The 13,618-nt window shown below is 36.3% G+C and overlaps 2 protein-coding genes across 3 annotated transcripts; both read right to left on the reverse strand.

The window, feature by feature from the left end:
* Positions 1-7,174: 7,174 nt before the first annotated feature.
* Positions 7,175-10,237, reverse strand: LOC113112820 (ADP-ribosylation factor-like protein 3). 2 transcript variants are annotated; one of them, XM_026278709.1, is made up of 6 exons: positions 10,153-10,237; positions 9,461-9,604; positions 9,144-9,260; positions 8,521-8,571; positions 8,090-8,275; positions 7,175-7,997 (listed from the first exon to the last, which is right to left on the reverse strand). In XM_026278709.1, exons 1-6 carry the CDS (start codon positions 10,153-10,155, stop codon positions 7,947-7,949), a joined length of 552 nt encoding a protein of 183 aa, XP_026134494.1. In that variant the 5' UTR covers positions 10,156-10,237; the 3' UTR covers positions 7,175-7,946. The 2 variants fall into 2 exon arrangements, with proteins under 2 accessions (XP_026134494.1, XP_026134493.1); XM_026278708.1 differs by lacking the exon at positions 10,153-10,237 and having other exon boundaries at positions 9,461-9,637.
* A 594-nt stretch (positions 10,238-10,831) lies between these two features.
* Positions 10,832-13,076, reverse strand: LOC113112824 (nucleoplasmin-like protein NO29). The gene is made up of 5 exons (XM_026278713.1): positions 12,905-13,076; positions 12,591-12,682; positions 11,778-11,897; positions 11,596-11,689; positions 10,832-11,496 (listed from the first exon to the last, which is right to left on the reverse strand). The coding sequence occupies exons 1-5, from the start codon at positions 12,975-12,977 to the stop codon at positions 11,393-11,395; spliced, it is 483 nt and encodes a 160-aa protein (XP_026134498.1). The 5' UTR covers positions 12,978-13,076; the 3' UTR covers positions 10,832-11,392.
* Between the last annotated feature and the right edge of the window lie 542 nt (positions 13,077-13,618).

A 13,618-nucleotide genomic window follows, 5' to 3' on the forward strand; every position in this document is an offset into this window, starting at 1 on the left:
ACATAAAACATCTACATGTCCGTGGCAAACTACATGCCTGGCAAGTTACTAAGTATCACTATTAAGCATAAATGATTGTCACGGTTGTTACAAAGAAGCATCAGCTACTCGTGTGGGATTACAAGGGCCGTGTTCAACTTTGGCTTTGGATCATTTGCCTAGACCTTGTTTTTGATTATCAAAACGGGTTTGGAGGTTATGTTTGAATTGAAGTTAATCATTTGTAAAGCAGTTAATCATTTGTTTACAACAGGGGTCTCCAAACTCAGTCCTGGAGTTTAGGCTCAACCCTAATCAAACACACCTGAACCAGTTAATCAAGGCCATACTCTTTTAAATCATTTAAATATAGCAGTCTAATCATTTACACCAGACCTTCCAGCTCTTCCTCATGGGACAATGGGGGCATCAGTCACATTTTTCCATTAAAGCGTGATGGGATTTGGGTGCAGGGCTGGCTGGGGTGGAAAGGGGATGGGGGAAGTAATCAGGCTTGAAGAACAGCTCATCATTTATTTATAAAGTGTAACATTCCAGCCCCTCTCCTCCCACAAACCCAGTACGTTCAGCTTTACCGCGGCCTCACACCAGCACAGTCAACATTTTGTGACCAATTAGAAATCAGACTGGATTCTAGCCTCTGTTTCCCCCCAGCTTGCTGTGGGTGGACACGCCATATGCTCCGAGAGCTCCACAATGGGTTTGTTTTTCTGAGCTCTGCCGTCCCATGATGCTAATCACGCTGGCTGCTCATGCTGGCTCATTGCAGCCCGTGGGAGGACTGTAGCCTGCCGGAAGGATCGACTGCAAAACACAACAGAGGCTGCTCGGCTCTACTCCTCTATACATGTGATCACGTCGGGATGTGTTTGAGGCCTGAAGTGAAAAGGGATATTAAAAGCACACCAAACATGGGGATTTCTCATCATTTTTTCATGTAGGAAATTGGTGTGTGGGAATTTGAGGGCGTGGACATGTTTGTACAAAGGCTTTGGGGTCTTCTCTGCTGCTGTTCCCTTTGAGGACATAACAAACAGACCAGCTGTAGTCTAAAGCCTCTCTTTTTTGCAAGTCACATTTGCTTGATCTTGCCATCAGTTATTAAATGGGAATGTGCTCTGGGAATGTGACCAAAATTGCTAAGTTTATCGGTTGTCCTTTTTTATTAATTATTTATCGATGCAACTTTATTATAAATAAATGTGTTTCTAGAAGTGGCTGCTTACAATAAAACAGCAGACTCCAAATGGCCAGTATTTGCAGCTTCCACAATTAGTTTCTCCTAGATTTTATGACTTTATGTTGTTGGATACTATCCGTTTTGAAAGGTGCAAGATTGGTGCATAAAGAGTCACTCAGGTAAGTCAAGAAACAAAAACATCCCACAAGGAGGCTCAGGGATAGACCAATACATCAGCAATAACACATTCACACCGGGACAGGATTAGATGAGTTTACTGAAAAACATTAGGTCATTTGCTCTGGAATTTGTAGAGGTTTTGTGAGAAAAACAGACTTGGCAGATTCGGATAGGATTAGAATTGCATATTACATCAAAGTACAAATTTCTCTAACGTCCTCTGGGAAAAGCAACCATGTCCATTGCAATTTAACGTGTTTGTTGCGCTGCATATACACACCAAACATTCGTTTTTCGTGTGAACAAGCCTTGAGAGTACTGAGAGGAGAAAAACATAAATGATGCATAGCACTTTCTCAAAAAGAAAACCAATCCCTTAGCGGGGATCTGCCTGAACGGAGCAGGCCGAAGCTGCTGACCTCTGAGTGCTGCCAAACTGATTGTGCTTTTTTGTTTAGATGTGTTTTCTATATAAAAAAGGGTGAGTAGATGGTTCTTTGCTGCTGTACTGGATGCATCAGGGAGGATGAGAGTTTACGCTACATATTTAATGCAGTCACATGCGTACTTCAAATGCAGTTATTGCTTGGATCACAAGACGTTGTGGACCCCATTCACACCTGTATGTAGTGCTGACCACTTCAGCAGTAAATCTGAGACAGATGTTAATACCAGATGTATGCAGGGCCTTTTTACACCAATACAGTCCTAAGGAAAGACAAAGAGGGGGAAGGGATAAAGTTTTCAAGAGATTTAAAAAAAAAGGAAACTGAAAGATGAGACGAAAGAGGGAAGGCAGCAAGTCTGTCAGTGCCTCACATGCTCAATAATCTATTTACCATGCAGAATTAAGATTTCTGCTATCCAGCACATTGCAGCTCCAATCCCTAAAGCCAGGACGGATAATCCAAAATCCCTCTTAGGTCCTGTGAGGCCAGCCCTGGAGCAACAGAGTCAGGAAAGATGCAGAACCCTGAGATCTCCTGCACTTCCATTTCAGTGTATTTGGCGGCATATACAATGTGTGAACTAGATTCAGTTTTAGTTATCTACTGCATTCTGAAGCCTGGAACTGAATCAAGTTTGCACATTTTATCGTTCACGCATGCTGAAAATGATAAATGGATACCAGTCACTGTGAAAAACAGCACAGCAGAGTTTGGGGGGAAATTAATGTTTTCAGTTTCATGGTGCTATTGTTTCTGTGGAAACGTTTTGAATAATGAATCTTCACACTGCTTTTTTTTTCAATACACCTAGGGTTCAAAGTGACCAGAGGCTGTTAAACCTCACGAAGGATCAAAAATGCCTAAAAAAGAACCATACAACGAATTCAGACAATAGATTGAAGTGTTCTGTAGTATGATACAGTAGCTTGGGTTGAGGAACAGATCAAATCTGAAGTCATTATTCTCTGATAATCTTTCCCTTTGTAGCATCTCTCAAAATCTTATAAAAAAGTCACATATAAAAATTTATATTTGAATCTATTTTAAAATGTATTTTATTCCTGTGATGGCAAAGCTGAATTTTCAGCTGCCATGCATTGCTCCAGTCTTCAGTGTCACATGATCCTTCAGGAAATGACATGAGGGTGACTGAATGACAGAATCTTCATTTTATGTCACTTTAGGCTCACACTGTTCCTTTAAGTTACTGACTATTCCTATCTGTGTGTTCTGTTAATACCAAGGATTTTAAAATCCTGGTTAAATATAACACTGAACTAGGCGTATATAGCAGCGAGGCTTACAGGAAACACTGCGTCTGTTTGGAGGCTCCAGTGTTAATAAATTTGAGATACTCGGGTAACAAAGAGGGCAGCCAGAGCAGCAGATTTCCCCCTTGTCTCCAGTTACTTATTACAGCAATATGAAACCAGAGGATCTCTGTAGCATGTGCTGGCTGACTAGCCCTGCACTGTGTGGATGTCTTTGATTAGGCTTTGGAATTAGAAGTGTGATGTGTCATAGCGAGGAGATGGATAAATGCACAGGGCTTTGGGACTGCTAATGCAAGCAGCAGCTGCACAACAGCTGACAGGCTCCCAGCGGGGCAACAGCAGTAAAACACACCTTCACCGAGGCCCGCGCGCACACACACACACACACAGACGGTTGCCATGGTAACACACAACTGTCAAGTGCATCAGCCACACCCCAGTGAACAGGCAAATACACACCAATGAGGTGATCTACTGATGAGTTGACACTCACAACACACACTATATCCCTGTTAAACTTGCCCTCGAGCTCCATATGGAAAAATGATGACACAGGGGAAGTATTAAGTCTCAAACAGAAACATTAATGTGATCATGTTGTGTAAATGAAGGATGTCATCATCTCATTAGACATGTTTACACTGAGGATTGTGGCACAACTCTCTCTTCCAGCTTTCCTTTCTGTTAAGGCTACCTTTGCAGTGTTCATTCTGAAATACCAACTTTTACTGCAAACCTTATAGACCAGCTTTCATAAGGTATCAAAACCTAAAAAAAGGTCCAATTTCACCATGTGGTGGGTTTTCCTAGATCGCATCACATTTATACATGAACCTGGTTATGAATCATTAAGACAGCAGGATTTCTTGAACTGACAACCCAAGGCTGAAATGGAAATGGGAATGTCATCAAAGGCAAACGATAGTAACTGCAAAAGAAAATAAATAAATAAAATGTCATTAGATGCTTTCCATAAGATTCATTATTCCTGAATATTCAGCACTAACAGAAAATGATGATACTTCTCACCTGAATACTAGACATCTCGATTCAGCATGAAATGAAAAGTGTTTCCTTCCCGTTTGTGATGTATATCGGAGTAAAATGGCTTCTTAAAAGGAAAAAAATGGTGACTTAATTTTTAAAATATTATAATTTATATTAAAAAACCTGCAATATTCCATAAATATTGTCATTTTAGATTTCATGATGACTAAAAACGTTTGCTCCAAAAATTTATTTCTGTTCATTATTGTCATTCTATACTGTAACCCTTTCTTTCTTCAGTGTAACATAAAACATTATTATTATTTTTTTTTTTAATCGGTCTCTTTTATTTATATACCAATTTATACAATACGGATACCTACAAACAGTACAAACTCACATTAACAAACAAGAAAACATCAGTATAAATGTAAAATGTATCAATTATGAAACAAATTCAATTAAGCAGCTCTTCAGAATGCAATAATGTCACTATTCAGCTCAATGCAATTAAATGTTGATTCAGTTCAGTTCAATAACTGTCAGTGTTCATCAGTTATTTTGAGCTATAAGCAGCTCTAAAGAAGGCAATAATACTGTAATTCAGTTATCTGATTCAGTGCTGATTCAGCTCAGTTCCAATATAGCAAAGTTAGTGTCATTATCTAGCTCAATTCAGTTGCATTAGCGTCAGTGCAGTTACATAGGTCATATTATTATGTATTAATTCACTGAAAGTTAATAGGGTCCGGTGAGTTTTAAACAGGTTTGTGATTCAATATTAACTTAAATCTTTTGTTGTAACCTATAGTCGAATCAGAAGTCTGTGGGTTGACCTCACCTGCAGCTGACACACCTCATCACCATATCTTTCACAGCCCAGGTGGCCTGTGTGTGGAGAATTCCCGTTCGGTGTCATTCAGGGGACAAACTCAAAAACAGCCAATGTCTGATGATCACAGACTTGCGAATGAAGGTGCTGACAGTACCGGTGCAGTACCGGTGCCCTGTGTTTCTTTGTTTTAAGAGCAGTGTTTGCTGAGTGCTTGGACTGAAGACTGGGCCAAGCAAGGAGTTGAGTGAATGTATACTCTGAGGAATGAGTTCTTTAGTGAGTCCACATCATCTCTGAATGCTTTGTCTGTCACTCAGGCATTGGATTTCCAAGTAAGCTTATGCATTTCAGTTACCAAGAATAAGAGATCAATATCTAGGAGTTATTCCAGAGAAATGTGGGCAGTGCCTTTATGCATTTATGTAACAAAAGGTCTCCACACATTTAACAGTTCTGACATGACCTGGAGCAGTTGCCATGGCAACATAGGGTTTGGTGGAGGTGTGACATTAGCCCTGTCCTCTGATGAGGAGAACCTCAGTGAACACAAGGTCAGAGTGATATCACCAGCCCAAATCTAACTCTCTCTCAACACACAGATAGATAAATACTAATTTGTATAGCCTGCCCAAACTTCATTATATGAATAATCACTTCAAGCTCTTTATAACTGAGGAAACCGCTCTATTTTCTGCCGTGCCGAGAGCGCCACCTGATGGCAGAGAATGAACTTGTATTTTTCAATAATGTACATTACGTCGCACACAGTGGACTTTGCTCAAATCTGGTAAATGCAATGTCTCTTTCCATTGAGATTTTAAAATCATCTTTTATTGACTAAATTTGCATTGATTTAAGGTGGATTTATTAAAGTGTGCTGTAACATGATGGGGCCTGAACTGTAGTTCATTATTATAGTTCAATTATTATTAAATGAGAATGTACAGCCTCACACATGTACAGCCTTTTTGGACTCCAGGGCTCGACATTAACGTCAGACAATTAAGCATGCTGAGATAAAGATAAACAAAAAAAAACAAATTTTTTTTAAAATATATTTAAAATACATTTAGACAGGCAACATCACACAACGTTTTCACCATTTCGACTGTTCAGTAAGCAAGTACAATAATCGTTGATAGTCGAGTGATTCCGTGTTCTGAACAAATCGGTTGAATCAAAGTTTCATTAGACCATGCATAAAAATCTGATGAATCATAGGTTTGAACAAATTGCTTGAATGAACAACTCAGTGACTCACTCATTAAGCACTCACTTTAATTTACGTTAAAAGTATAATTTCCACCATCATTTGTTTGTATATTCCAAAAATATTTAAAACTATCTCATAACATTATTCAATGCAATTGTATTTTTTTTTCAGTGTAAATTGTTTAATTATATAATGTAGAGATAACAATAATCACAACATTATAATTGAATTTATAGATTAAATGTAAGAATTTGAAATGAAAGATAAAGTATTAATGAGGTTAGGGGGAAATTACCTCTATAAAGGTAAAAATGCCCTTGGATTAAATATATATATATATATATATATATATATATATATATATATATATATATATATATATATATATATATATATATACATACATATATATATATATATATATACATACATATATATATACATATATATATAAACATGCAGATTTATGTCACGGCTGATAGAAAACATAAGATTATCGCTTTAGAAATAAATCATATTTTATTTTTTATTTGATGATTTTATTTATTTGAATAGATTTATTTTTGTTATATATATATATATATATATATATATATATATATATATATATATATATATATATATATATATATATATATATATATATTAGTGGTGTCAAACGATTAATCACATCCAAAATAAAAGTTTTTGTTTATGTAATATAGGTGTGTGTACTGTGTATATTTATTATGTATGCTGTATATAAACACAAATGCATGTATATATTTAAGAAAAATATATTTATATATACATAATAAATATACACAGTACAAACACATATATTACGTAAGCAAAACCTTTTATTTTGGATACAATTTTAACCCTGACATACCTGAAAGTAATCAATTTAGTCAATGCGCATATTAATCTTGAAATTACTCATTTGACTTTCTCCATTAAATTTACACTTCATAGACATACAAAATTATCAGTTCATCATAACATCCAGCAAACTCCCTTGCACATTCCTAAAAACTACTGATTAAATAATAAAGGAAAGAGACACAACTCTTAAAATGAGTTTAAGAGAGCTGTTTTAATCTTGTGACGCACAATCACAGAGGAAAAATCCAAAATATTAAGCGGTCTAAACAGCATCTATTTTGATTTCCTGTTTGTGACAAGAGCATCTGCACTGTTCATCTGGTGCTTTAGTCTTCTGACTTTTACAGAAGGCATCATGTGAATATAATGCTCTCAATCTCATGTCCTCAAGAAAGAACCTCTTCACTGCCACAGCCAGATGCTAAAGGTTGCTAAACATGTTACAAGCACTCATCCCACAGTAAAGTATCTAAGGACTTGGGGCTTTTTATAACACATTTGTTCAAGCCAGTCAAATAACACAGGCTATGCAAGAAATGTTTTTTATGCAATGGTCTAAAAAGGTTTAGCATAGTATAAAACCTTTCAAAAGGAAGAAGTCATAGATATCCAAGATATTGAAAAAGATTCCAAAATCACACAGACTAAATAATAATAATAATAATAATGCAAAAAACACTTATTAAACTGGTTGATTGTACATTATAAATCAGATTAATTCAGAATATAATGCTATTGCACATTTTTTATGAAGTAAATGCAAGTCAGACTGAGCTGATGGCTGAGGAATTGAGGCAGTGGCTGAGGTGGTTCACATATATATATATATATATATGAATTTAAAAAAAAAAAAAAAGCCTATCTGAACCTTCTCATATTCCTTTAACCTGCAGGTAGGGAATCTACAAGTCCACAAAGTTTGCTTTTCACATTCCCTGAACGGATGTAGACAAATACACTCGATTCACTGCTTCTTCTTTGCAGTAATGTTCTTGCAGACCCAGCTCATGCCATCCTGAAAGAGGCGGTCACTTTATGTGAAAAACAGTTTCTGATGGGAAGGTCTAAACAAATGCAATGGAAAATAAAAGGCGGCTAATGACCCACCTGTACCCCCTCTCCTGTCAGAGCAGAGCAGGACTGAATTTGCCATATGCGGTCCCGAATGGTGTGCAGGTTCAGTCCCTCTGCGATCTCAGAGGCTGGAGCAGCAGTCAGCAGGTCTTGCTTATTGGCAAAGATCATAACGGGTACGCCACTGAGTTTCTCCTCATCCAGCAGCTCAGCCAACTCCTGCACACCACATGAACAATTCAAAATAGCTCATTCAAATGCGTTCAAGATCAAGTATATGCTTATACATATCTTTGGGGGATTTTAGAGTTTCACTTCAAATCAGTGTGAAATATCAATGCTGCAGTGAACCGTATTAACCATAGTCTGAGAAATATCCTGCAGAGGCCTTGGATGGTTATTCTCTCTCTCATCTACACACGCAAACAAGACAAGCTGTAATAAAACAGATTTGCAATTTATACCTGCCCCGTTTCCTCAAACCGCTTCCTGTCTGCACTGTCTATGACATAAATCTGAAAAGCAAAAACATAACCTCAGGAATCATAAGCATTTATGGGAAATATCTCTTACACAAGAAATATTAATGCTCTACTGTTCAAACGCTTGGGGTCAGTAGCTTTTTTTAATTAATATGTGCATTAATCTGATCAAACGTGACAGTAAAAAATATAGGTCACAAAAAAAATCTTCAAATAAATGCTGTTCTGAAAAATTAAAGTTTGCATAAAACTTGTAAGCAGCATGACTTTTCAACATTGCTAATAATGAGAAATGATTCTTGAGCATCAAATCAGCTGCTGAAAATTCAGCTTTACCATCAAAGCAATAAATAGAATTTTAAATATATACATTAAAATAGAAAACAATTATTTAAAACTGTAATAATATGATTTTTAAATTTTTTTTTACTATTTCTGATCTAATAAATGCAGCCTGGGCAAAACTAGGAGACTTCATTAAAAAAATCAACTCCAAACTTTTGAGCAGTAGTGTATATGAAAATAAATGAACTTTAAACTGAAGCTTTGTTCAATGGTCTGTCTAAGCTTAACTCATAAACACACATCTCTTAACAAACACTCACAAGCACGTCAGTATTTTCAAAGTAGTTTCTCCAGTAAGGCCTTATCTTCCTCTGGCCTCCAATGTCCCAGACATTCAGTTTGAAGCCCTGAGACTGCACGCTCTTAATGTTAAAGCCCTGGCAAGAACAGAAGAATGTTAAATGTAAATTAAAGGTTGTTTGCTGTACTAAAGCAAGAGAAAAATAAAAGCAGAAACACTTGAGAGATTCCTCTATTAAACAATGATAATAAACTTCTCAAAATTTTACCAGGAACTTTGTAATTTCTGCAAAAGGGAGATCATTTCTAGTAATGTTGGGTACTTTCTGTGTGTTACCTGTGTTGGGGTGATGTGACTAATATCCTCAGAGGCGAGCTGTTTGAGAAGTGTTGTCTTTCCACCATTGTCTAATCCGAGAAGCAGAATGCGTACCTCCTGGTCTGGGGCACTCTTTAGTTTTCTTAGGATTGACAACAAGCCCTGGAATAAACATAACATGGTCAATAACCAGATTTGAAACAAGACAGTAATGATACAATGACACTATGGGGGGTGGACAAACAAGATAATAATGTAATTCATGTAATTGGTGTGTAAAAATAAATTATTAAAAATTAAATAAATAAAATAAAAAAGCAATGAAATTGAAAAGTGATTGAATGATGTCAACAATTAGTGAACCATCGCTGTTGATCAATACTTATAGCAAGCACGTATATCAAAAATGTACGTTTAGACGTCAGCTGAAAAAGAGGCAGGAGCTCTGGATTTCGGAGTAAATTTCTTGACTAAGCAAAATCATTCCTGCTTAATTATTCGGGAAAGTAAGTAACTTAGCAGGACAGCAAATAACTAGCCTAATGTTAGTTAAGCCTGAGCGCCTCTGAGCCATCAGGTTTCACTCCTACATTAAACCCGCCACTGCATCTACTAATCAAGACTACACGCCCCCAGTTCCAGTAAGTTTCTTCAACCCCAGTTCACTACAAAATACACAAAGACATGACAAGAGTCAGAAAACTTCTCACCATCTTCCTCCCGGTGTTTTCCGAGACGCTGACGAGGGTTACTAGGGGACGCTCAGTGACGTCACCGCCCGCTGGCGTCGTTTTAAAGCAAAAGCGATCTTTATTTATTTTTCATAACATTTCTCTGGTCAGGTTTCAAAGTAAATGTTCGTTAAAGATAGGTATGAGATCATTATAGCTGCTGAACATTTCCACCGTTATTGCACAAAGAAAAACACACTAAACACATTTTGTCACTCTATACGGGTACTGTCACAATATAACCAACCAGTAACAGTCTATAAGCTTTTAAAAATAACAGAATTATGAATCACAAAACTATTCAGAAAACAACATATGTATAAGATAGAGTACAAAAAACGATAAATGAATAAATGTTTAATTTGATAACATCTAGCTTGATTGTATAGTACACTCTTGCCTTAATGTATACCTTTGCGGGTTTAATTGTGTTCACACTGTCCTTCTGATTATCAATTAGTCAAATTATTGATAATATTAGTACTGTATAATATAATGATAATTCTCCCTCTCTCTACATAAATGGTTTTTCATACAGTTGATGTCATTTTAGCAAAGACAGCAATTGTTATTGCACTGATCATTAGTGCTACAAAATCAAAACAGTTACAAAGTGAGATGTTTAAAAAAAAAAAAAAAAAAAAAAAGCAACAACTGCACTGGTTATACTAAAACTTTATTTACGGAATCAGTGAATAAATCTGTAAAAATACAAAAACGGCAACCATGGCAAGTCCTTCGACTGATCTCGACATAACATGCACCATGCAAAACTTTCAGTCCTTCAAAAAGGGACTAAGATTTAAAAACCCTGATTGCCCCACCCCCCCAAAAAAAATGTTTAAATAAAATTTAAAACAGCAAAACAACATGTAAGAGAAATATCTGTAGAGAACAATGCTGGTGCTTCCCATAAGGGCAGAAGATTGACAGGCTATCATCTTCCAGTATGTTACAGGGATGGCACATCTGAAATCAACCTGAACAGAGCGTGAATCTGAAGTCTTGTGTTGGCAGTTTACAGTATTAACTAATAAAACACTTTAATCATGAAGTAAATGTTCCTAGTGATGGTTGTATGGAGGATTTAAACCTTTCTATTTAACAGCTGCCACCACAATCTGAAAATACATAATTCCATTACATTCTACACCACCCGCCGTCACATTAAATCAAATATTGTATAAAACATATAAATGTCTGGTGTAAACATCTCAAATTAAGCTTTCTGCTTTTTCTTTGCTGGTTTGATTGAGGGCATTTCCTCCTCACCGACATCATCATCATCTTCATCTGATATTTCAGACTCTTCATTCTCTGTGGCTGAAGGACACATTATTCAATTTCAAAACAAAAAGCTTTAAATGCAATTTTGTGAAACAGAGCTCGAGTGTGCTCGTGACACAGTGTTTTATTCCTCACCAACTAAATGTAACCCACTGATGGTCACTGGTCCGGATCCAGATTTCAGACGTAGTGTTACCGGAGCCATCAACTCAAACTCCCCGAGGCTTACCTGAGTAAAAACAGATAACACTGCTGGAACACGTATAATCTACAACAGTGCAATTAAAAAAAGTAACTCGGAAAAAACATAGCATTACCATAGGCAGGCAGGAAATGTTGAGATTAGCTACAGGGACCGATATTTTCTTTCCTTGGTGATTCATAGCAGTTACTTCCACCACGTTATTCTCCTCTTTGGCACAGTCACCTAGACAAATCTAATGGGTTGAGAGAAAAGTAAAGGAGTTATGCATTAAAAAGCACAGGTCATCAAGCACTTAAATTCAAATCATGATGAAATGGAAGCTGCAACAGATCTTTTCTTCCATATTGTGGCATACATTGAAAAAAAAAGAAAAAAAAAAGAAGGACAAGGACTTGGTTCACTGGATTTTGATATGTGTGCACTGCACTCCAAAGTGGAGGCAGGTTCTGCAAATTTTTGCAATGCAAGATCCAGTAATTTCAATAGGAATCAGTTTAATCTAGAGTTTCACATGAGTTGTGAGCTATGCTTCATTTGTCACCCTATGGACAACACACAACTGGTAATCTGATCACATCTTAAATGAATGGAAAAGCCCTCTAGACATCATCAGACAGATGTCTGTCAGACTGTCATTTCACCACAGTGGTGACACTTTAATTAAACGTTAAAACCTAAAAATGAAAATAAATAAATATACATGCACAGATTAAATGTTTTTACGACCTACAACATGCAATTAGAAAATATGGAATCTTTATTTCTACTTTAAAAGTATGAATCAGACCAATTAAAATCTTTTATTTATTCACCTTCATATTACACCCATTTTTTTATTATTATTTTCCATAGAGCACGTCGGTCACCCACACAGAGACATTCAGGTTTGGAACAACACAAGCGAAAGTAGTAAAAGTCTACGAACCGTCTTAAGCTCGAGAAAATGTTCCACATCTTCATCTTCATCCTCGTCTGCTTGAAATGTGTAAAATGGAACTTCAGAAGACAATTCACAACCTGAAGGAATCCAAAATCAAAATATTAAATAGGTATATTTAAATGCATAAATGAGTGTAATTACTGAAAACGGCCATGTTTGAACTACATCATGATGTACAGTAATACAGGACTCTTTTGATAGAAGTTAAACAATTATTAAAGAAAATTCTGACGATTGCCGTTGTCCCACGTGTGTTAACAAATGTACAATCAGCGCAGGCTGCGCTTCACTGATCTTACTGAACACATAGCTTTCCAATCGCGAGCGAGAGTCCATTCCACAGTCTGATACTTCATCATCCACAAACGACATAATCGCCCAAATGTTACTAAGATCACTTCAATAGAGACTACAGATCAACAGTGCAGGTCGCGTTTTCAAAACACGTGACGAGTGTGCGAAATTCGTCGCAGAGATCATGACGTCATCAACATGGACACGGAAGGCGGGTCCAAAGTATCACAAATCCCAGCCATTAGATTAAAAAAGATGGGGGTTTTAGTTAATACCAGTTTTTTTTGTCCTTTGTTTGAAAGGTTAAATTTGTTATTTAGCAATTTTTGTGTTTTAGATCCTGTTTAATATTAAGATAATTAATAACTTAAATTACTTCATCTTCTTTTAAAATATATATGTATACGAATATATATTTCGTTATATAAAAACTGTGTCAGCATCTCAGAAATTGTAACTATGTTCCAGGACTATTAATTTTGTATACTACTATGCAATAAGTTTGAGACAGTTTCAGTTTTAAACAATTCAAACCACTTGCAAAGTTTTAAAGAAACCATGTCAGAAATGAGAGTATTTGCTGGGTTAGTCACTGTGGCCCTAAAAAACATTTTTAATTTGACACACTAACCACACAGTTTTTTTCTATTTAACATTTTAATAGCCATCTTAGTTACATAGAACCCTTACAGAAATTACAACTATAATACATAATCATA

The sequence above is a fragment of the Carassius auratus genome, chromosome 13 (assembly GCF_003368295.1).
Source record: "Carassius auratus strain Wakin chromosome 13, ASM336829v1, whole genome shotgun sequence".
NCBI classification, from domain to species: domain Eukaryota; kingdom Metazoa; phylum Chordata; class Actinopteri; order Cypriniformes; family Cyprinidae; genus Carassius; species Carassius auratus.

Coding starts and splice junctions, on each gene's coding strand:
- LOC113112820 (XM_026278708.1), bottom strand. CDS start 9,622: ATGTTATGTTTATTCCAGGGCTTGTTGTCAATCCTAAGAAAACTAAAG. Junction 9,261..9,460: donor GTCACATCACCCCAACACAG/GTAACACACAGA, acceptor TGTTCTTGCCAG/GGCTTTAACATTAAGAGCGT. Junction 7,998..8,089: donor TGACAGGAGAGGGGGTACAG/GTGGGTCATTAG, acceptor CGCCTCTTTCAG/GATGGCATGAGCTGGGTCTG.
- LOC113112824 (XM_026278713.1), bottom strand. CDS start 12,977: ATGTCGTTTGTGGATGATGAAGTATCAGACTGTGGAATGGACTCTCGC. Junction 12,683..12,904: donor ATTGGAAAGCTATGTGTTCA/GTAAGATCAGTG, acceptor GGATTCCTTCAG/GTTGTGAATTGTCTTCTGAA. Junction 11,690..11,777: donor ACATTTCCTGCCTGCCTATG/GTAATGCTATGT, acceptor GTTTTTACTCAG/GTAAGCCTCGGGGAGTTTGA.